This window comes from Tauraco erythrolophus, chromosome 13 (genome assembly GCF_009769465.1).
Source record: "Tauraco erythrolophus isolate bTauEry1 chromosome 13, bTauEry1.pri, whole genome shotgun sequence".
NCBI classification, from domain to species: Eukaryota; Metazoa; Chordata; class Aves; order Musophagiformes; family Musophagidae; genus Tauraco; species Tauraco erythrolophus.
In genome coordinates this window covers 3,164,221-3,188,275 of record NC_141477.1, presented here as the reverse complement: position 1 = coordinate 3,188,275, position 24,055 = coordinate 3,164,221, and the positions used below count along the sequence as shown (strand labels likewise).

The following is a 24,055-nucleotide window of genomic DNA, read 5'->3' as shown; positions in this document are numbered from 1 at the left end:
TGACCCTGAGTACACCTTACAGTTCCTCAGCCAGGAGAGGCTGGTGGGTTCTGGGGCAGCACCAGTCCCAGATGGAAACAAGGAGACTATCCATGGGGTGGATGGTAGCAGAGAATCCCCGCAGGGGCTGTGCTGGCTGGCTGTGCGCCCATCTTGATAAACAGCAACTGGATACCAAAGACCACGAAAGCCTCTCGTCTCATTCATGTCTCTAACAAGGATATACCAAATTAAAGTCCCCAAAGACTGCAGCAAATACTGGTTCATCCTCCTTTCTGCAGAAAGAGTAAGTGGCTGCTGCTATCACTGCTGAGTTGAAGTAACACATGAAGTTATCATACTCCTGCGAGCTACTCTATTTATTTGAGTCCCACAATGATGTGACTTGGTATAGCTATTAAAATATTAATTTCACTAAAATATTAATTACATGAACTATTCAGTTCACAACAGCTTCATTTCACTATTAGTCAGACAAACCAATACTGAAAAAGTATTCATATATCTACAAACAGGTCAATATTTTAATTACTACATTCTTAAACACTCTAGACAAACAGCTAATAAGACATTGTGTATTTATGAAATAAAAAAGGATCACTTCAAGGGACGAGAAACTAACGTAGCTGATAACCAAAACAGCAGTTTATCTCACACATTTGGAAATGCAGGTGGTTTGCTTCTGTCACCTGGGCAGGCCAATGTAAGGAAACAGCAGAGATGATGATCGCTGCTGGCAAAGGGTTTAATCAGGTGGTATTGACACCAGGGAGGGCCTCGGACATCCTGCCCACTCGCGGTAGCACCAGCCACAGCCCCTGCACACAGGACATTCCAACAAGTTTTCCCTACCAGTCATCCACTCCGGGTGAATCTCTGTCTAACCACTGAAATTCTGAATCCTCCCACCTTGCAGCCAAAGGGTACCAAAGTTGAGTATCCATTTGAAAATTCCTCTTTTTTCTTTCCTAACACACAGTTGCCCACCAGTCGGGCTTCCTCCCATCTGCTGCGCTGAGAACTCGGCAGCCCTCAGCCCCAAACCCTCACCGAGATCTGCCTGCTGACCCATACAGCACATCCCCTGCCAATGGACACCCCATCAGGTGCAAATCTCAGAAATATAAAATGGCAACAGAAATGTTTTAAACAGCATTGTGCCCATCTGCCTGGCATCCAGCCTCACCAGACCTTCCAGCACCCCATCAGCTCCAGCAGCGGGATACCCAGCCCATGTGCAGTCAGAGCGATGCCCATCCTACTGCTTGAGAAAAAAAAACTGTCCTGGAAAGCAGGTTTGTGCCCTGCACCACAATCTAACAAAGTTCTAGTGGCAAGATTATGTTCTTCATGAGCCACCCTCTTCAACAGCGTGAAAAGAAGGTGGAGCGGCCCTCAAAATGGTTTTATTGAAATAACAGCCATTCTACAATTTCTAGTCATTCTACAAGTTGACTAGAGAAAAACTGCAATGAAGACTTCATATAGTGTTTTTCTAACCTTTTTTGGGGGATGACCTAAAGAAGGAGGACTGGAGCTGGCATGGATAACTATCAAAAGACCCAACTGCTCTTTCAGTTTTATTCCATATCAACAGTTTTTGGAACTACTGGCTTAAATCATGCAATGGATTTCAGTTTCTCTCCACACAGCAAACTACTGCTTGAGACCCTAAAACTTCCTTGAAAATCTGTTCCATAAATAAGTCTCAACTGTCTTGTAACAACACACTAATGACAACAACTTGTACATTAATAGGAGATAAAGCCTTTTTTTGTTAATGTCACTTCATCACACTGCATTGTTTGGAGAACTGAGCCTTTGATGACCATCCCTCTGTGACATACAGAATTTTTCCTTTGCCCTCACAGCAGGCAAGGGCACCACGCTGATTTCCACATTTCCTAAATGAATACAAGAAGAAAAACACTTTCTCCTAAGTTAACACAAAATGGACAGTACTTAAACATCAGCTCTTGAAGGATGCAGTTTGGGCAAAGTTCTTGTGCTGTTTACACGAGCCCTTCCTGATGACACGCATCTGAGACACACCACCTCATCCTTCTCAGTCACAGCAGTTCTAACTGCTCTGCTGCTCGAGTCCCATCGTAACTCAAATGTTCCCATTCCCCAAAGGTGGAAGGTAGTTACAAATATTTAAAAAGGTCGAGGCTTCACTTGTAGCTCCTTCACAAACTACTTATACATAGGAGTAGTTGTAGCCCACTTTGCCAAGAGGTAAAAAACTCACGCTCTGCTCTGGGAAATGCAGTATGCCTAATTTAACTACCTGTTTATTATGTGAAAATGGCCATGTAAAGTGTGCTGACACAAACCAAATGGGTGATGAAAATAACAGCACATTTCAAGGAGTGGAAACACAGATGGCTCACTCAAGTCTGCAGGAAGTTACTAATCATCACTCTGTAACACCCTCTACAGACAGATCTGTGAGCTCTGCAGCCAGTATGGCAACTTGTTGAGACCTATCCATCTAACCAACAGCAAGCCTGGATGCAAACTTCTTCACTTCAACTTGCCAGAAGAACAAAGAGGAGGTAAAACTGAAAAATGCAATGGATGGATGAATCATGCTGCATTTGCTGATGTGGAGTCTGTTACTAAAATGAGCTTATCTGAAAAAGAAAACAACTCAGATGCTAAGTTGGACACATTAGAAAATGAGGTAGCCACATAGGAAGAGTAAGTGTGACTATTTTTTCTTTTTTTTTTAGAACAATGTAGGCAAATTAACATAACCATCTGCATACCGATGCTGTAGGAAGAAAGGGCACGACCAAACGCAGGGATTATCAAGGAGCGGACAAGAAGACATCCAAAAGAAACGCTATGGGCAATTACACTGCAGTTAGAGGAAGCAGGTAACCAAAGAAGTCACCAAGATGTAAGGAGTCATTCTTGCCTTCATATCAGCAGCCACTCTATGGGAAGGGATGAATCCAGCCCTACCATGCTGCAAACCCTCCTTAGTCTCTGCCCTGACCCTGGCCCTCGGCTCCCCTCCCATGGCTGTCTGAAACACCACGTGGAGGCAGAGAAGGGTCCACGCAGAAAGCATCCGCTGAGCTGGCAGGTCACTGAGCCAGGGGCAGACGATTCAGTTTTACATGTAAACTCTGTGGGCCAAAACTGTCAGAGCAAATTATATGCAAGTGAGATCATAAATAACCAAATTAAAACTTAGCACAGACAACAGGTTAATATCCTTGCAACTTTTATTCCAGTCTATTATCCACCACTCAGAAGTCTGAAAGAAAAACCCACGTTCTGTGAGAAGCATTACAGCATTTTGTTCTTAGTTCAGTCAAAAGAAAAGGATCCAGTTGCAAAAGTGTTGAAGGTAACCAGAGCAGAGCAGTCACTAATTAAGTGTAAATAGGTATAAGTAAAGCTAACGGAGGCTTCATATCCCAAGTGCTCCATCAAACTTCCAACAGCTCAAATCCCCACTGAGTTTAAAAGTGGCTCTTTTGGCACTTTTCCTGACTCAGCAATTCCCCCAACTTGCACACTGTTCTTTATGATCAAGATAAACCAACTCTAACTTCAGGAGCTCCGATTCCTGAGTGGCAAGACTACTGCGGCCACCAGCACAGAGCTGCCCTGCCACGGGTCCCCAGTGACTGCGATGCTCTGGAAATGTGCATTTTCTCCCACCTGCAAGCTGCTCACACAACTCCCTTTCAGCTGCTTGCGGTACATGGTCTGTGATTTCTGGCACTTGGTCATGCAGAGCTTTTCTCAGGCAGCTCCCAAGGTCACGAAGGTGGCCACCCTGGGCCTCAGCTGAAAGACAGCCCCTCGAGGCCAATCTTCTCATGAAACCCTCCATGTGTTAAATAAAGTGAGATGTAACCCAGTCCTCACTTCAGACACCAAACGACTTACCACAGTCTAGAAATTCAACTTAAAAAATTTTTACTTAAACTCTGTGATACTCAACATACATGTGAGACACAGAATGTGTCTATGATACCGTTTTACCGTGCATGCTCAGCACAGTGCATCCTAAAACATTTCCCAATTTAAAGCAATATGAAATTCAGGAGCTGAGAACACGACAGACCTACTAAAAAAGCCCTTCCTTTATAAACTGATCCTAAGAGTAAAAACACAGTTCTTGACCCCTGCCACACATGTGAACAGCACATGAAGTTGCACCAGCTCAACTGCGGTGCCTGGCTCTAACAAAACCCTTTCAGCTTAAGTTACTGAGACTATTGCTTAAGAATGTTCATTCCCAGTTCCACAGTGATAAAGGGTACTGGTTCACTGTGAAGTCACTGTGACACTGGGAGTTGTAGGAGAAATTAAAGCTCTCAGCTTTGGTACTCTCCTGAACGCTGAGACCTGCCGAGGCGCTCAGCTGCAGCACAGCAAGTTCTGCAAGTAGAGTAATCTGCAAGATGGAGACAGAAGTCACCATGCTTCTATCGATTGTTTTGTTAAATTCTGCTCTGCTTTTCTTCTAAGATGTTCTATGACCTTATAGTCTAGTGAACACTTCACTAAGTTTGGTTATTATGGAGATACAACATATTTAGACTGGACTTCGATAGTAATCCTAAAACTGCTAAGCCTGTTGAATATTTGAACAATTATTTTTATGAATATAGTTTGTTAATATAGCTTTATTACCAAAATAAACTTACCTTTAGCACACAGCAATTAATGAAAAATTAAAACACTCATCAGGATAGCACAAGATTCAATTTAAACTCTATTAATAAATTAATGAAGCAAAATAAAATACTATGCATGGAATTATGTTTAGGGCTTGCTTATAATTTCACGTATTTTCATGCTAGTTTTTTCATATTACAATATCGAATTATTATTATTAAAGTACAATCTGCTTGTCAAGTGTTTCTTCTGTAATTCGTACAAGCATTTCTCTATCTTCCCAGCATCCATTAATGATGTCACAACACAACACGCATTAGCCACGCTATTCGTATCCCATGAGAACTAAAACACACATGCATTTGAAAGGAAGAAATGCATGCTTCAGGGTTCTCTGAGACAATAGTTCATTTTCTCACGTTTTTTTCTTTTACTAAAATAACACATCTAATGGAATTTCCTGTAAGGAAATTACAATTAATAAAGAACTAAATTACAAATCCATTACATTTCAGTCACTGCAGCAACAAAACAGAGTTTTCATGAACACTCAAAAAATCCAATAATGTAACCTCTGGTAAAGCTTGAAAGCCCTGAAGGACAAGGCAGTTAGATCAATATTAGTTTATTTTAACTGCTGTGCGGTATGAAGAGATGAGGCTGATCATCTGATGGATTTTATTACCTGTCGGAGAGATAAGTCCTGGCGATAAGAGGCCTGGAACTCCATGGGGCAGAAGACGTGCATTTTCTTGTATAGCAACTCCTAGCGAACGCTTGGGGGGTCTTCCTGGTCGTGAGCTGATGAAATAAGAGGATAAATGAAAACGTATTTTCTTTTTGAAATATTTGCTTACTATACACGGTATTGATTTGTATAAAATGTATGAACCACCAATGATACACAAAAATGTATTAGAAATCCTTGCCTAGGAAAAGAGAAAAATACGTTCATTAAACATACAAGAATTGCATAGGTTTCAAATGAACTAACAATAAACTTCAGAACAGTACCTATAGTTAACAAAATCACAAGCTCAAAGTCACATGAACGACTAGAAGGCTAAATTATTAATTTTTTTTAAATCTGCACCACAAGACCAAAAAGAAAGCAAATCATATTTCTAGCCCTACTGTACCACTACTTCGCTAATTAACATCTTTTTCTTAATGTAAGTGGCTGTAAAATGGAGCTCAAGAAACTCCCACGCATGCATAACACACATAAAGTCTCGAAAACGCAGGTAGATGCATTACTCAGCTCCCCACCCATGGTTTATAGGGGCTGTAGATCCATGATGCAATGACTACAGGGATGCCAGAGCTGTTCGGATTGGGTGCACCAGGATTGATTAGCTCAGACCCTGCCTTGGATGAATCCAGCCACGCTGCTTCCAGCTGCCTCCACGAACCACTCAGGGCTGCCCAGGCATCTCAGCCTGGACCTGACCTGCTTCACAGAGGCACATCTACGCGTGCCTCTACTATCCACACACTAGTCAAGCTTTTCCACTATCCAGAGCTTCCATGACCTTACAGGTGGCTAGTGGAGAGGAGTCTCAGCAGTAACTGCTCCCAAGCCTGTGCCACACACCTGCACCACAGAAAACCAAAAGATGTGCTGCCTAAAGATGAGGAGTTGAAACCTCGAGTGCAACGCAATCCTAACCCTCGCCTTCCCAATCAGGGCAGGTAACTGTCTGTTTCGGAAGATGAAGCAGTGATTTAACACTGAGGTTTTCCAAAACTGACTACTTATTTTTACAGATTGACTAGTGTTTTTAATTATTACAGATAGGTTAAATCGGGAATGTTAGCCCAACCTGCCAAAAATCTCACCATCTCTTGACCGACTTACGAATTATGGTTGCAGTTTTTAATACAAAGGGTTAAAGGTCTGATTACAGAGCAGGTACACGTAACCATTGTTTTCAGCTACCACAGTTATCCCTTACATCAGTGTGCACACATGAAACCATCCTACACAGCTGCCATCGTCATACAGAGATTTACAGACCAAAAAACCCATTTGAATCAACTCTGGCCCAAGCCAGCTAATAAAAACACAACTTCCTCTCCTCTGAAAAAGTATCGCTTTTTGGTCAAAACAAATTCTACTTTGTTGAATAATAGAGCGTTTGACAAAATATAGTGAAACATTGTATAAAACAACTAAGCTGCAACAATGGATGAGGTTTGAACAGAAAGCATTTGCAAAATGACTTCTAGTTCACAAAGAAATTTAAGTTAAACCTCACTCTATCAACTTACAGCGGCAAAGCCTTCCATCAATGTAAGACAAACTCCGCGTTTAAATGAAGACAACTTCCAGCAACACCACACAGAGGTACCATTAACCTGCTCATTTTTCACAGCGTGCTAGTGTTATTTTGTTTTACTGTACATCACAGTAGCACAAAATCATTTTTCTGGTTTATTATTTTATCTCTGTAAAACTATTCCCCCTCTTTTACCTTCGGGTTTGTCCATTTTGTATTTCATTTTATTCAGTACTTTTTTCACTTCTTTATGCTTTAAGTTGTTTACTGTATTATGATGGCTATATAGCAGAGTCTACTACAACAGCCCAAACTCACTAGGCTGTAATAAAGTAAATCTAAAATAAGAGTATTTGAGCTTCCCAGGAAGTTAGATGCCCACATGTGTTCTCTACTAAAATCACCTGCTGAAATAGAATCATATGGTTGGAAGAGACCTTCAAGATTATCGAGTCCAACCACTCACCCTGCACTGTCAGGGTCCCTAAACCATGTTCCTCAACACCAAATCTACAAGGTTTTTAAACTCCTCCAGGGATGGGGACTCCACCACCTCCCTGGGCAGCCTGTTCCAATACTTCACAATCCTCTCTGTAAAGAAATTTTTCCTGATATACAACCTAAATTTCCCCTGGCGTAACTTGAGGCCATTCCCTCTCGTTCTGTCATTCATAACGTGAGAGAAGAGACCGACCCCCATCTCCCTACAACTTCCTTTCAGGTAACTGTAGAGAGCGATAAGGTCCCCCCCCAAGCCTCCTCTTCTCCAGACTGACCAGTCCCAGCTCCCTCAGCCGCTCCTCGTAGGACAAGTTCTCTAAACCCTTCATTAGTTTTGTTGCTCTTTATCATCCACTGCACAGGAATATTGTCTGACAGACAGCAGTAGGCTGGTACATGGGGTTTTAAACAAAAGAGTTGTTGCTGTTTTGATTTAGAGCAGTTTGTGTTCGTAAGTGTAAGCACTTAGTACTTAGTTGGCACTTACTGTCTTTGAAAAAAGTTACAAAACAGCTAAAATTAGCAGCTTTCTCCAGAAGAGCCCAATCAACAAAACATTCTCTTCTCAAGCGCAAATGCTAATAAAACCTTTGCATAAAACTCCGTATGTTATTGAACTAAGAAAAACATTTTTAAAATTAAACAAACCGCTTTAAAAGAGTTTATGAAAAGACATTTTTACTTATGATTTAAGTTTTCAGAGGGAGAAGAGGGGAAACTATTTCACCCCTGGTTGTGCAGTTTTCGCACAGACAACAGTTTATGTCGATGACTGAGCAGACAACTCGTAGCCTACAGATTTATCAGATCAGATCTTCAGGTGCTTCCCACCATAGAACACCAGCAGAAGTGAGATGATTAAAGAGAAGTTCACACCAAAACTTACTCAGCTCCCTTTCAGAGTCCTACTGACTGCATTTATATCCTGCCTACTTAAACAAGCAAGGCAAGCACCATAGGGAAAACACAGCACTGTTTTCTCTGGGTTTTTGTTTCTTTGGGATTGCGGTCCTTTTGGGGAAAGGGTTTGATAGACGTTGAATTTAAAAAAAAAAAAAATAAAACACAAAAAACAACATCTTCTAACCTACTCACACCCTTTTAGTGAATATCAGTACAAAGCAGTAGCTACTAGAGGTCAGTCTTATACAGCGGTAGCCATCATAACTTGAATGCAATTGTTCTCAGCTGAACCTGTTCAAATAAAATCCAAGGCCTTTGTCTCTGATTTAACGTTAGCTTTTAAGTGAAAAACTCAAGGCTGGATGCTACTTCTAGCTGACCAACTGCCATTCACATAATACCTGCACAAGACCCGTTTGGGTCTTTAACACCATGTCCTGCAGTTTCCATGCCAACACCTTCAACGCCGTAGGTCTGGTTCCGAACCAAAGAAACGAAGTGAAGAGCTACCCAGCACTCCCAGATGCTGCCGCCAAGCCTGCAGCAGATTGCTCACACTTCCAGCCAGGCTGCCTGGAGACAACCAGAGACCACGTCACCTATGGTGAACTAAGACCCTTTGCTTGGAAGGACACCGGAACTCGCACAGAAAGTACCTGGTAGCTTATCGAAAACCAAACACTTCCGGTCCTGTTTTGGCCAACAACTTTTCTGGCCTTTTTGTTTAAAGACGAGACCAGACATTTCATGGAGACAGGACACAAATGTTAGCTCTAAATCTCATTTTTTAATAAGATATACACAAAGGAAACAAAAGCATTGGTAGGTTCAAAATGTTTTAGTTATTTACTTTCTGTTGTGAATATGCCGCTCTCAGGGCTAGGGCTGGCATCACCAAACAATGAGATCTCACCGGTCCGTCTCAGCACTCAGCACGCTTCCTGTCAGCTTACGAAGTCTAGAATTTCGACAAATTTCACATTTACTACCTAAAACATATCTAACCCTCACAATTCAGAGCAAGTTGCTAATACATGCCTTCAACAGAAATCATAAGGCAAACAGAATTATCATCTGGAGAGGGTAAGACACTGTTTGTGATTGTGTATTAGCATATAAATATTAACTTTATTTAATATTATTTCTCCTAATCCTTTGTCACCTTGCTCTTTTTTTGCATTTTCTTCTTCACCTTTTATCTCATTCAAGAAAGTAGAAAAATCTTTTCCTCATTGATAACAAAGGAAACAAACAGTAATGATCAGCTTCAACAATTTTTAATGTGTTTCTTTGAGATTCTAAAATCTTTACAGAAGTTTTATATTTGCCATTAACAGGTCTTTGTGAATGCAAAATAACTCAATTCTAAATGACATGTCACTTAAGTTAAAAACCGCTAGTTTACAGATATCTTTTAAAAACATTTTAAACTACAAGAGTTATGGTCACAAGTGAAGACCATGGAGACTAAAACAGAAGTAAAATACCATTCTCATTAATGAATTTGGTTATCTTATTCTTTTTACCAAATAAATTTAAGTAAATGGGCCAGCTCAAAGTTTATACTGATTAAAATTCTATTACTATCTCTCTACAAAACAAAACCGAAACATCCTCGCGTCACCAATTACTTCAAAGCAAAGACAAGTGGATGTTTTGGGTTTTTACCTGTGTTTATACTATGGTTCCTGCCATCCTCTCCACCCCACCCCTGCAAAATCACTAAGTCTGAAAGAGAAAAATGAACTCATCTGAACGTTCTTCATTTTTGTATTTTGTTTGGAATTAAATTTGTCAGAGACCGAATTACATTTTAAGTACTATATTTGACAGTTAAAATTTATATAGTAAAATGTTGAGAAACCATTTATTAATGTCTTTCCTTTATTTTCCACTCCTATTGAGAACTAATTTTATTATTTTTCCTCTCAAAGTTGTATATATTCCCTAGAAATTCCAACGATTTTTAATTTGAATCAAAACATAGAATAAGGTTATTTTTGTGATTTTGTAAAAATTCCTGATCAGCTCTATCTTTTTTAACTCTACTTTACACTCATTATAGATAACTGTATTTCATAAAATCCACAAATTCATCAACACTTTGTAAAACGTAATTAATCAGTGGAAACATAGAGCACGTCGCTGTTGATGTACGATAGTGCTCTACTTTTGTGTTTTTAAATATAGGAGATTTACTAGAATCAAAAGTGAATTTGCATATTAATCAAGACAAATAAACATGTGGTGATTTAACTAAGAAACTGTTATTTGGATGACAATTTAATCAGCACAGGTTGAAAGGTCCATCACTGCAGCATCCTGTTTCTGCTAAAATATTGATTGCGTTGCTGATTTCAGTAATGCTTTATTTTACAGGACACAAATAACCATGTAATTACTCTTTAATTGAACAGTAATTGCTTGCTGGCAATTATTTGTTAAGTTTTGGAGTTTAATTACTAGGTTATTTGTGTTTTGTGAAATAAAACATTATGTATTAGTAGCCCAAAATATTTTCTGTATGAATGGTCTGTCAAAACTAGGAAAGTAAGCGATGAAGGTATGAGTTTGACAAATAACACTATAATAAACTGTTATTAAAAGGATCAGATGAACCTTTGAACGCTTTCCCTTTACAAAATTAACATTAGATGTAACATTTGTAAGATAAACGGAGGAATACCGTACCACAGAAGCATGATTTCCTCTGGGGTCTAGTCCACCATTTAGCATAATTTATCCTGATGTTTTGCTTTTCATTCTCCGGGCTCCTTTGGAAGAACTGAAATAGTATCCCATCCTCTCGAGAGCAAAGAATAAACCAAGTAGAAATATATTTCAACAGTACTTCATATTTCTGCAACTGAAGTGGATTACCACCAGCACATTATCTTAGCAGCCTATAAACTTTGTAGACTTGGCAGTTAGCTAGATAACAAGGGAAAGCATTATGTCTGGCAGTGTCAATGAGATATGACACATTCTGGGATATATTTATTCCAAGTTGTGATAGATGAGGTATCTGATACTTTGATCGTTAAGATTTGAGTTTTACTTCTATACTTGCCATTTTTGTCATCAACTATTTATGAATCAGCAGTATGCAGTCTAGCAAGGACTGCTGATTTTGTTTTTTCAAAAGATATCCAGTTAATAAATTAATTATTGATCCACCAGGCTTGAGCTATTTGGTATAAAAATATGCTAGACTCGTGATTTAGGAAGCTCTTGTATGTATCACAGATTTCTTCAATAGCAATATATTTTATTAGGCTTTAAGGAGAAATACAGAAGTATGCTATGACACGCTGCGTAAATTGCTCTGATAATAGTGGCAGTAACTGGTGCAAGTATTTAGAAGCAAAAAACCCAAACAACACACCACCACAAAACCCCACAATCTTAGTTGCTTTCCTGAAAGTGGAACAGGAACCACAGACTAAAATTTTCTTCTCCTCAAAGATCATTAAATACACGCTAGTGATTGTGAAAAGTATTCTCTGAAGCCTATACCAACAAGCACCCTGATAACTTGAGTTAAAATTATTTCCTTTCATTACCCTAAGATTTTTAGTTGTAGCATGGATTTGAAATAACCTCCTTGCTTTGGCATTTATTACAACATTTCAAAGATGCCAATGGTAGTTAAACTCTACGTGACCTTTCAGCGTTTAAGAAGAGAAGCAAACTCTGACCCCGCGGCAACCTGATTCTGTCTCCTCTCGGCGCTGGCAAACCGATCGCTTGTCTAACCACTGCAGGACACTGGATCTCCGGCACATCAAAAGTTCAGCAGGAGGGACAAAGTCAGCCATGCACAATGGGCAATTAACATTAATCATACATGAAGCTGGTTGAGCTGATCACTAGAACCTGGTCCCTATGGCAACTCCCAGAAAACAGTGCCCACGCTGGCACGAGGAGAGGCACAGCTCGTCTTCCACCAGCTCAGCACGCTCCCTTCTCACTCCAGCAGACAGAAGGAAATTGTGGAGAAAAGCTCTGACAATCCACAAGAAAATCTTCCCAGTCAGTTCTCCAGGGATTTTCGGTGAGGAAGGTCCTCAACTTCAGCCTCAGTGAAAACATCAGTGGAAGTTTGTTCCTAAAGCATCACAAATCTCAACTATTTTTCTGTCATTATGTACCGGTGTTACTATTGGAAAAAAAAGACTCCTTAACACCATTAAATTGTTCAGAGCTAGGACTAAAGTGGAATACTGTACCTTTATGAACTTGACCATTAAGAATGAAAATTAGCAGATTATCATGGTGTTCTTCCTAAAACTCACAGATTTAGTGAAAGTCCAATATAGATCCGAACAGTAACGTATACACTTCCCTTAGCAAGGACCAGGTGGATTAGTTCAGAACCATCTCCATCAACACAAGCTGAACATGCAGCAGCAAGTGAACGATTGCCTTAGTCGTCCCTCATCCATACGGCCACTCTTGCCCTTTTAAGAGGCAGTCTCCAGTTATCCCAGCTCACAGCCCACAGACGGTTCCTCAGGCATCAGATATATCTCTGATTATTAACACCAGTGTTGACATCTTCATACAGATTCATTAAATTTTTTCTTTTGTCAAAGAAAGAAAGAAAGGTGATGGAACAGACAATTTAAGGGTTGACTAGTCACCTGACAGAAAGTATAACTGTGAAGCTATTTCATACTTCATTTACTTGACCTAGTTACAGTACTTCTAACCCCAAATGTTCACAAATCATTACTCTGAAATAATGAGAATAAATAAAACTTTAATGTTTTTAAAGTTCCACTTTGCAAATTTTTACTTCGCTTTTAATTTTGTAATCTTTCAGTTTAAAAAAAAAAAAAAAAAAAAAAAAAAAATCACATTTCTAAGCTTTTCTCCTCTAGAAAGGGCCAGAAGAGGATGAAGAGAGTGGTGGTGGGTTTTTTGCCAGTTTCACAGCTGAAAGCTGAAATTCTCTAGTTAATTGACACGTAAGTTTAGAAGCTTCTCAAAAAAAGAATAAATACGAACAAGCACAAGAATTGGGAGAAAGGCAGAAGTAGATGTCTCCTTCTGCAGTAACTGTGATTGAGAGCTATCACTAGTTCTCTGTGGCTCTTAGTCTACCTACTGTATGAGACAGGGTGGACTTTTCTTCAATTCTGTTGTAGCATCTGAAGACCTCTTCATGTAATAGGCTGAGAAAAGATGCTCATTTAAAAAAAAAAAACAAAAACATGAGTCTGAATCATTAAAACATCTTCAATAACACTATCTAGAAAAATACCGAAATAATATAGAGATGTATAAAACTACCTATTTATAGAAAGATTTGTTTTCTGCAAAACATCATTGTCTCAATATATCTCAATGCAGTCCACCTCACTGAAAAAAGATCACAAACTCAGGGCTACTTGCTTTTAGCTATGCAAAAAGATAATACGGAATTTAAATGAGCTTTCTCTAAGTTTCTTAAATAGATAATATTAAAAAGCCCTGCTAGAGTTAAATCTTAAAAAAACTAAGATTGTGAAAGAGTCAATACCAGACAATATTCTCTGTAAAACTATTCCATTCTTAGACATCTCTCTCCCAGATTTATCCCCACCAAGTTCTACAGCACCATTTGGTTATTTACTGATTAGGTTATTTATTTAAAACTTGAGTTTGGGTCTACAGTCAGAAAAATTACCGGAATTCCCAGTATTCAAATGTTACTATAGTCTAGTTGCAATAGAGAATAAGTGCTTGGTTCTTACTGAAGAAAGTTAACTGCTTATTTCTGAAATCAGGCATTTCAAAATAAGTTTCAAACCAAAAAGGATTTTTGGCTCATTGAGATTTAAAACTTTAAATAACTCTTTCTGAATTACTTATGACTGCGCCTGCAGATTAAGAAGTGTCTCAACATTCCTGCTGTTAGTTTTTTCCTGTCAAATAACACTTGTCACAGGAAAAAGGGGAGTAATTCACCAAATTTCACAATTGTGGTGATTCACAGCTGCAGACAAGATGAAAGGCCTTTAAGCAACCCTTAAATTGAGCTGGTGCAATGTGTATGACAGTAATGAAATTGAAAGCATGACTACAGCACATGTACGTATACACTCAGTAATTTAATATAACTACATTAAATTAGTAACTGTAGCAGTGAAGATACAGTGGCATGGATAAAATACAGTTCATTTAGTAACTCGAGATCACACCCAGTGGGACAAAGTTCCTGCTGCTGTGTCTTTACTACTGTTGTTACCCACTCTACCTAGATTTAACCTAGCAGGAGGGGGGCTGCTGGTGCTGGAATCAAGCCACTAACTACATACCCAGAACCACAAATCTGAATTACAGATTTGTTGTCAAAACAATGCTCACCCGAGATGTCCAGCTAAACCAAATGTGAAAGTGCCAGACATATTGCCAAGTATACTACAAGCCTTGCGAACCTCGGCTCAGCTCCTTAGATAGTTGTACGTGGATTTTGAATCCAGTGGAAGCTGTGAACCACTGGACATTATAGGCAATATTGTTATGCAATTTGCATTCCGGCTATTTCTTAATTTCCTGAAATATCTGACTATTTAGTATGTAGAAGAAAGCCACTGAAAATGTTTTGGGGATTATTCCACCTGTATGTGGAAGCTCAGCACTGACATAAATAGATGTTAAGGCAGGCACTGGGGTCAGCATGGCAACAAACACAGCTCCACTCCAAACAACCTACAGCTGATGTTGGCAAAGACGTAGACGGAATAAAGATTTTACATGGACAAGCCCTTAATGGCTTGCCTTCCTCGAAGAGCAACAGAACGTGTCAGTTATTCTCTTTCAGTAAGCCTCAAATCCAGCATATGGACAACTGCACACCACCATGTAGGTCTCTGTTACCTGCTGCTATTCCCTGCGTGTCTGTTCAGCACCCGACGGGCCTCCTTTCCTGACTGACAGCTCAATTTCTGGGCTGTCAGCAGCCACTCAGCCCAGCCATCACTCCCAGAAGACACAGGTCCCAAAAACAGGACTGCAGGACTGAATCATGGACTGTCTCCTGGGAAAAAGAACGTGTGAGGACCTCATGGTGACAATGAACAGTCTCAACCTCACCTCTGAAGAAAATACTTGGATGAGAAAGTCATCTGTATAAAATCTTTAGGATTTGCCCCCAAACCAAAAAACAGTATTGAGCTAAAAATTGAATGAGAAAGGGCAGGAGGAAACTCACATATATTGCAGTGTACAGCCCAACCTGGTGCAAAGATATGCCATTACACTAAGAAGCTATAAACTTGCTTTCATCTGAGTTAATTTAGAACCACTTTTTTCAAGCAATATTTTATAGTTTCTACATGCATACTTCTACAAATATTTGCATGGATACTTTCCAACCAGGGAATCACCATCTATTACAAATACTCATGATATGTCATGTGTCTCTGAATTATATTAGATCCTTACAAGTTTTATTTTTGACCTGTATCTGAATTCAATGCCTATTTAGGGGAACATTATTACAAAGAAAGGTTTTTGAAATACTGCTGTTTTCCACTGAGCCGTATCTTAGTAAGTTTCAATTCAATGAAACTTGTAAAAAAATGTGACTGTTTAAGCCTATTATCTACAGACAGAAACCTAATAGCAAGCATTTGAAGTATTTACAGCACCAAGTATCACATAACCCACATGAGATGATAGCTAATTCCGTAACAGTGGTGTATTGTAGTCTGGTGGTACAATATTTTCATAGCAATTCGACTTTGATGCAATGGGAAACTACTCTTGCTTTAACTGTTTTTCGTCTTTGCATTACAAGTTTCAATGTTTTCCCAGTTTTAAAAAAACTCTTCAAAGTTAGAAAATAGAAATTCATCTGTCAAAAAAAAACAATAAATGAAAGAACATAGAAACAGTCCTCTACATCACCCTCTGCACCTATGTCCATGTTGAAAGGAAGAATTGTTCACGGCAATCAAAAGGAGCCTCTATGATTAGAATCATGAATCATAGAATTCGTATGTAATATGATTAGAATCATAGCATCATTAGGTGATTGTATCCAGAAGTAAACATCTGAGGTTTAACCCTCACAATGCAGAAAATATCCTTGTAGTTGGCTGGTGGTCCTGGAACAGTATGAGGGTAAGCTGGTGGCACAAGGAGGCAGCCACGCTGCTTCACCTTTACCTTTCCAGATTTTGTGACTGTTGGTATTTCATTTGCTAGCTGTAGAGATGGACAAGGTTTTGTTTCTATTGAAAACGCGCAAAAGTATTTTTAAACAACAAAACACAAACCTTTAGGACGACCAAAACAGAAAAAGAGCAGAAGTAAGATTTTCAAAAATCCAAATAAATTAGAGCACAGCAGAGGCAGAGCCATCTAGCTTTCATTTTAAAGACCTTAAGTGATGGATTATCCACTGTATTTGTTGCCTTTTTCCTAACAATCAATCCTGCAATCATTTTTTTCTACTATTAAAAAGAAAAATAAATAAAATTCAACTTTGGTTGCTTTCTGAGCCCCAGGGTATTTTCTTACTTTGCCCCCCTCCTTTGAAGAGCCACTCCACAGGAATTTGCTCCACGGGCACGGAGTTACTGACTGAACAAAGCAGATAGGAGTGTTTTGGGCGGTAAATCGACAGATAAGGCTTCCGAGGGCTTTCACTACGCATTGGGCTGTGTGCCCAGGATTCGGCGGCAGAGGGGCTGCAGGGGCTTCTGTGAGGGGAGACCGGGGCCGGACACAGCCGCTTCCAGCCGGGCGCCACAGCCCCACCTCAGGGCACGGCGGCAAAGATGGCGGCGCCTCTGTGGAAACGCCGTCTCCTGCCCGTGTCCCGACCCCGACGGGCTGCAGTGCCAGAGCGGGAGAAAGCCTGCGTTTTAGCTACAGGCATGCCAAGGCCAACAAAACAACCCTGTGCTCTCGTTTCTTTATTTTTATTTTTTATTTCTTAAAAAAATCTCTCTTCCAAAAAAAAGAAATTTTCGTATGAAGATAAATGCTAAACAGTGAATTCTGCAGATTGTCCGACAAATATTCACCTCACTTCTCCTGGAAGGGACTTAAAAACTATCACGGAGGTACGCAGTAACGCCTCTGCTTCTACTCAGGATATTCGACATGTAACACTGAAATAAATTCAAAAACGCTGAAATAAATTTTTAAAAAAACAACTCTAAAGAGATCAAATTAATTTAAGGAAAGCACCTGTAATGATTTTTTCCAGATTAGTGGCATTACTATGAAGGAGGCGATGCCTCGACAGCACGGAATAGAAGAGCAGCTCTGTCAGGAGCAGGAGGGCACCTGAGAAGCGCTGGGATGGTGGCTGGAATCACCTCCGTAAGTCTCCGGAGCTCGGAGCTTCTGAGCTTAGCCGCAGGCTCAGGAACAGAGCTTAAAGCCCAACAAAGCCCTTGAAGTTAAAACCTCTCCAACAGAGATCACGGGTCTCGCACTCGAAGGTGATTTTCAATCTGCCCGGACCCTGATTAAAATGATAGGCTAATAAACTTAATTTGCACCCGAGGTGAGACCTCGGTCTGCTTGTAGCGTTTATCTCAATACCACCACGTGGTTCTTGAAAAAGGTCAGAATTTTCTCGTAGCATCATATCAGGGCTGTGACTATGATGAACAGCTTCATGGTCAGCAAAGGGAGAAAAGCTGGAGAAGAGGCAGGAGTATCTTGATACACGGGAGATTTACAACTGAATTTTTCTCTCTGTTAGCTCAGTATAAAACTAGAGGAGTAATATCAATTACGTTAAGCAAGATTTACCCAACAGTAATGCTACAACTTGCCATCTTCTGCACACGCATGTGCACCCAGACAGACACATGAAAACTTCACCTGATGAGAACTCTTTGTAAGAGCAGAGGATGGAAGCGACTGTGTAAACAAACCATGCTGCACTCAGACCCTGAATCTGGCAAACCTCCCAGTCGGTTGTGTGAGGAGGAGTGTGTTTCAACTAGAATCTGTAACTGCTGGCTACCAAAAACATGGATTCAATAAAGACACTGGTTTCATAGTGTCTAATTCCTCCCTGACCTCTCCCCGTTGCAGTCTGTGAGCAGCGGGTCTCATTCCCTCCCCAAAGCCATTACAGCATCACTCTCTCCCTTCTTTGTAATATTCCCTCTGCTCCAGCAGTAATGTTTACCCTTTCCCTCCCAGGTGGTCTAATGGATACATACCTAATCCAAGCGAGAGCAATTATCCTCAACTCAGTAAGCTTCAAATACTACTTATTTTTTTTTATAACTGACTTGAAGAAGTCAAGTTCTGACCAAAAGCTTGTCTGTTTTCCTATCAACAGCTTCCCAGAGAGAAAAGCTACACTCACAGATCTTTCTCACCACAGTTACAACTGGTTTGCCACTGATAGCAAAACATAAAGTCATTTTGTAGATGCATTTTTTTAAATCATCTAGACTCTGTCACATACAATGAGAAAAACTGGAAGCATCAAACTACAGAAAAAGCCAAAATCAGCTCAGGGCACTAGAAAGTGGCATGAATCATTCGCAAGTTCAGAGACTTCCTGAAATGAAGTATTTCCTAGATCAAACACAACAGTGTATCAGACAAGTCATACCTGCTGTTGATGTCTTTAAAAGATCTCCCTTCAGACTGAAAGGTTTTTCTCCCCCAAAAAGCATGTGGTACGTGTTAACTTACTAGTATCCACTTCTGCTTCCCCCAGCTTGAACAATCAACATTTAACTTGGCTTCGAGAAGACAGAAAATGTAAAATTAAGATGTGTGTTGGTTTGTATGGCAAGAGATTGCGGAAGAACAGTCCTGCTCCTACCACGGGCAAATACAGTCTCGCCACTGCCTTCAACGGAATCGCAATCATGCATCGCACGCACAATTCACCGCTCCTCAGTAAAGATTTTTTTTTTTTAAAGCTGTTGAAAAAGACTAAAAGAATTCAAGTAAAAGAGTGTTTGTAACCAGATTTCCTGGAGATAAATGAAAGACATACGTTTCCATGGCTGCCAGCCTACTAAATTTTGCAAGCATAAATATTTACCTAGGACTAAGGGGTGAGGAAATCAGGAAGAAAACCACCGCACAGATCCTTCAAAGTTTAAATACTGTAACACAGAGGTCATTATTTATAAACAGAAATAGAGAACACATCTTTTCTATGTATATTTCTATCATGCCTTTCATCCACTCCATGTGCCTTCTATTATTACCATTCTCACACCAGAAAATAATTTCTATGTCACTTGCTCACACTATATGCATTAATTTTCTTTAGGCTTTCTTGTGGTTATTGATTTCCTGCTTTGTTGAAGTGGCTTTGTTTCTTTCTCAGCAGGCTGTCCATTTTAAAACAACAGTTGTTCAACAAATAAAAAAAATTGTATTCTAAAATTAAATTAGTTTTATCTTTATTTATTTTTATCCAAGTTAAATGCAAGTGACACATTTCCCCTAAAAAAAAAAAAAAGGAAATACTTAATGCCTCCCCGCACGCAAAGCAAATCAAGCAAAATTTTTCTTTTCTAATAAGACATATTTATTTTTCTGATTGGAAACATGAAAGAAAAAGTAAAGTATAAATAAAGCCTCTTTTGTATTCTTATGTTGTAATCACTGCTGTGGACAGTGTTTTAACATCAACAAAAGAGGATTATCTGGTCGAGAGCCAAATTCATTTACGTCCTATCCTGCTACATGGAAAATCATTGAAAGGACCCTTTTTTTTTTTTTTCTTTCAATGCAAGTGGGATCATGCTCTAACACTGTCATCGTTTATCCTGCTAAGCAGCGTCATTTTGCTATCCTCTTCCACTGGACCAGTCCGAGGTGCACAGACTTTACAGAACAACGAAGAAGCAGATGAATATGACTATTACTTAATCGACTGCAAAAACAAGGAAAAAGGCATTTCTGCAGAAGGTGACAGTTTTGACACATGCTACATCTTGTTTCGATGCTGTATGTTCCACAAGGGCCAGTTCCAGAGTTCCAAGGCTTGTTTTCCTGCCTCAGTCTTCCAACATGCTTATTAACTAACTCGAGTGATCTACAGAAAAAGAGTGGGGAAGCATGTAGATGTTATATTAAGACAGAATTCTTGTCATATTTCCTGCTAAAAGCATATTACCAAGTGCCAATTATTAGGGCTCCAAAAGCTTCTCTAGGTTTTCCTTCTCCGTGTTCTATAACAGACCTTCCATTGTGAATGGCAGGAATTTGCTGTTGCAGCACCATCTTCTTTATCATCGTGTCTTTAAAGAAAAAGCGTGCATACCACTGCTCATGCATGAGAATTCTTTTCAAAAGCAATGGGCTTTATATTCCTCCTCAAGTTATTGATGGAAAAAATTCTAAAACACCGCTCATAATGAATGTATAATTCTGTTTAGAAAGAGACATTTTCCTGAAGGACTCATGGGCTGACTATGTTGCCAAACAGCAGATATAGGATTCTTCAATGCATTTAAATCAGGTGGACACAGATGTGGGACTGTATCTTTCAGAGCCAAACCGGCAGAAGAACAAGTACCAAGACAGTCAAAGATCCAGATGCATCCTCCAAGTTGGGACTGCACAGCTGTATATCTCCGAACTATTGTGTAGATGTGTGACAATCAAAAACCATTTAAAACTTTCCCCTTTTTTTATGGCTGCAGTCATGCCAGGAGAGAAGAGAAACAATGATAAGTAACCGAAATGGTCACATAAAGCAATATACTGAATACTGCCACGCACGGCACAGAAACCCCGCATACCCCACGTGCGTTCGCAGGGAATACTCAGGTACCAGCCATCCCTGTAACTCTGCCGAAGATGACAATTACAGTCAACATGTACCAGCTCTCCAGAAATCCAATACATGGCAGCACAACACCAGAAGTTGTTGCATGTCTGTTATCCAGGAACACATCATCATAAATCGCAACGGTGCTGTTATAAGCAACGTACACCGGCACACAACCCTGTGCCACGGGGTTGGGAGGCAGGACAGAGAGACGACCAAAAGGAAAGGGACAACTCAGCACCTCTAAGGGCTGCGAATTCTTCCCTGTCGATATCTGGCGTCTACAATCAGATCATCTGCAGAAGAGTGAAGAATCTGGCTTCAAACTACTCACAATGCTGTATGAGGCTTAACTGACCAGGTATGAAATGACCATCTTCTGTCATGGAAACATCTGATAATGAAGCTACATCCAGCAAGTCAGTTCATGACGACGAGAATTTTTCTGACGAACACACGCACAAGAAAACAGACACATTCACTGAACAAAGTGTTTGCTATAAACCACGCACTATGTATCTCTCGAGCATGACAAATGACAGCAATATCCGTTAGATATCTACCACCTTTTTAAATTGTCAACACACCTCAAACCTAAGTGGTGAGCAGCAGAGCTGTGTCATTTATCCTTGCAGCAAATAAATAATAGTAGTGATAATAATAATAATCATCTAATATACAGTAATTTCATCTGTAGAGTCCAAAGCGTTTTCCAGAGATCAATGTCATTACAGAGAGAGAAATACAGATCTACAAGGTGGAAATCACCCTGAACTGTAGCTGAAAATTGTAATCCTGAACCCTCAGCGTCTGCCACTTATGAAATCCAACTGATCATGGTTACAACATCTGTGTGCTACCCAGGAGCTCACACATGAGCCTGGATCCCTCACACAGTTCAAAACCACTCTGCAAAGATGGGCACTTTTAGAAACGTTTACAGATGGGTAAACTGCAATGCCCAGGGAGCACCTTATACTACTCTCTATAGGAACTGGAGGTAAGTTTACAAAACCCTGCAGAGGAAGGAGAAAATTATTTATAAGCATGCGGACTAAATTTAAAAAGGAAGTAGGTTTTGAAAAAAAGTGTGCAGGATATAGGAAACGAAAAGAAAAAATGTTTTCATTCAGTTTCCTGTTTAGATGTATGGATAGATTTGACTTCAAGTAGATGAGCCACACAGAAGTTTAGTTTATAAGGGTCAGATGGTAACAGTTTCTGTTTAATCCTTGATTTACATTAACTTACAGGAAAATTAATGATTTTAAACAGGCATCAAAGTGAGGCTGGTTTTTGCATTTCTCCAACTTTGCTTGAGGAACAATTGTTTCCTTTATCTGTCTTCCAGAAAGTTAGTGATTGTGTTTAACTTAAACTACTCATTTAGCTTTCAGGCACAGTATATTGGGAGTTGTTTTTCAATGAACATTGGCCCCTTAAGAGTGCAAACTCTTTGACAGCTCTCTTAGATTCTTGCGCTTACTTGAGCATTTCACAAAACCACTCTTCACAACTGCACACATTATAATTTACGCATTAAACCAGCAGGTTTTCACCTTAGGTCTGTTGCCAAGAATAATCTTTCAAAACTCTTTTATCTTTTTGTAAGAACATAATTATAAATGTGCAATTAACAGTCAAAGAAAGGTCTTGAGAAAACTCTTAGGCAATACTGCCTACTTCAATGCCTCGACCAGATGATAGTTTAAAGAAAGGGATTTACAGAAAAGAAATAAAAAGTCACATTTTCAGTTTGGAAAGGTATGTCAAGTGTAAAATTTGAGATATTAAAGTGAGTGTGTTACAGGTCTGTCTAACCACCAGAAGTGCTCTTAATTTTTTTGTTTTGCTGTTGGACAGACAAAGGAGTTGTAAACATCGTTACTGATACGCATCAGTACAAAAGCGTGGAGAGACCATATGCAAAAAGAACTATTGGTTGCATTTTTTCCATGAACGGAGCCCATCCAGTGACTGATTTTCCCCAAGGATGAATAATATGCTCATTTTTGTCTTTTGTTACAACTTGAATTTGTACAGTCTAATCCTGGAGTCTTTTCCTCTAAAAATACAGGTGCTTCCCTTTTACTAATTAAACATGAGTACTGTGTAATTGTTGACATTCTCAAATCGGTGTAATCACCTCGGACTGAACGGCTGACCGAATTTCCAGCTTAGCTTTATTCCAGATAACATTAAGATCTTTTTTAAGGCTGTAGAGAAATTACAGAGGAAGACTCTCCCATTTGAAAATGAACCAGCTGCATTATTTTACACCCAGGCCATACTGCTATAAAATATCTGCTTGGAACTAATTAACTTAGGAGCATTATCAAATACATCTCACAATAAACTGACTGATTTGACAATAAACTCAACTGCTTAACTTAATTCTACAGTGATGGTCATCTGGACAGTGACAGTCATCTAGACTGCTCTTGTTCACATCATTTAATGTGTCCCACCACTAACAATTTCTGTCCTTTCAGATATACATTTCTTTTCTTGAAATTTAAGAAGTTTAAGGAGGATTACAAAAAATTCAGAAGAGAAGCTATAGCTATCTTTCCTCAATGTTACTAGAAAAAGAAAGTAAGTTAGTATTGGTAACTCTTATGAAACACAAAATCAGACTCATTACTTCAAGAGATGGATATAGATAAAGATGAACAAATATCAATACTGGTTTTGACCAGCTGCCACAGTGCAAGTTCTCCCACATCTCAGGCATTCGAGATACTGGTCTGGGTTAACAGCAGCAGCGACTAGTACTCAGTATGCAAACAATTAGCCTTCAAAAAGGAACAGATTGGTATTCTTTAAGAATATTGGTTCCTTTACTTCAGTATTCAAGAAGAAAATCTCAAATTAAAGAAATAATGAAGAAACATTTCTGTAACACATAAACAAACAGCGCTTGGAACACCAGAAACACCACCACCACCTATGCTCCTTACACTGC

General features: G+C 39.5%; 1 protein-coding gene across 1 annotated transcript in view; it reads right to left on the bottom strand.

The window, feature by feature from the left end:
* Nucleotides 1-24,055, bottom strand: part of DACH2 (dachshund family transcription factor 2) — a 296,688-nt gene that overhangs the window by 143,827 nt on the left and 128,806 nt on the right. Inside the window, exon 2 of the mRNA XM_086619655.1 lies at nt 5,330-5,445. Coding sequence (XP_086475781.1) covers nt 5,330-5,445 — 116 coding nt within the window. The remainder of the gene's footprint in view (nt 1-5,329; nt 5,446-24,055) is intronic.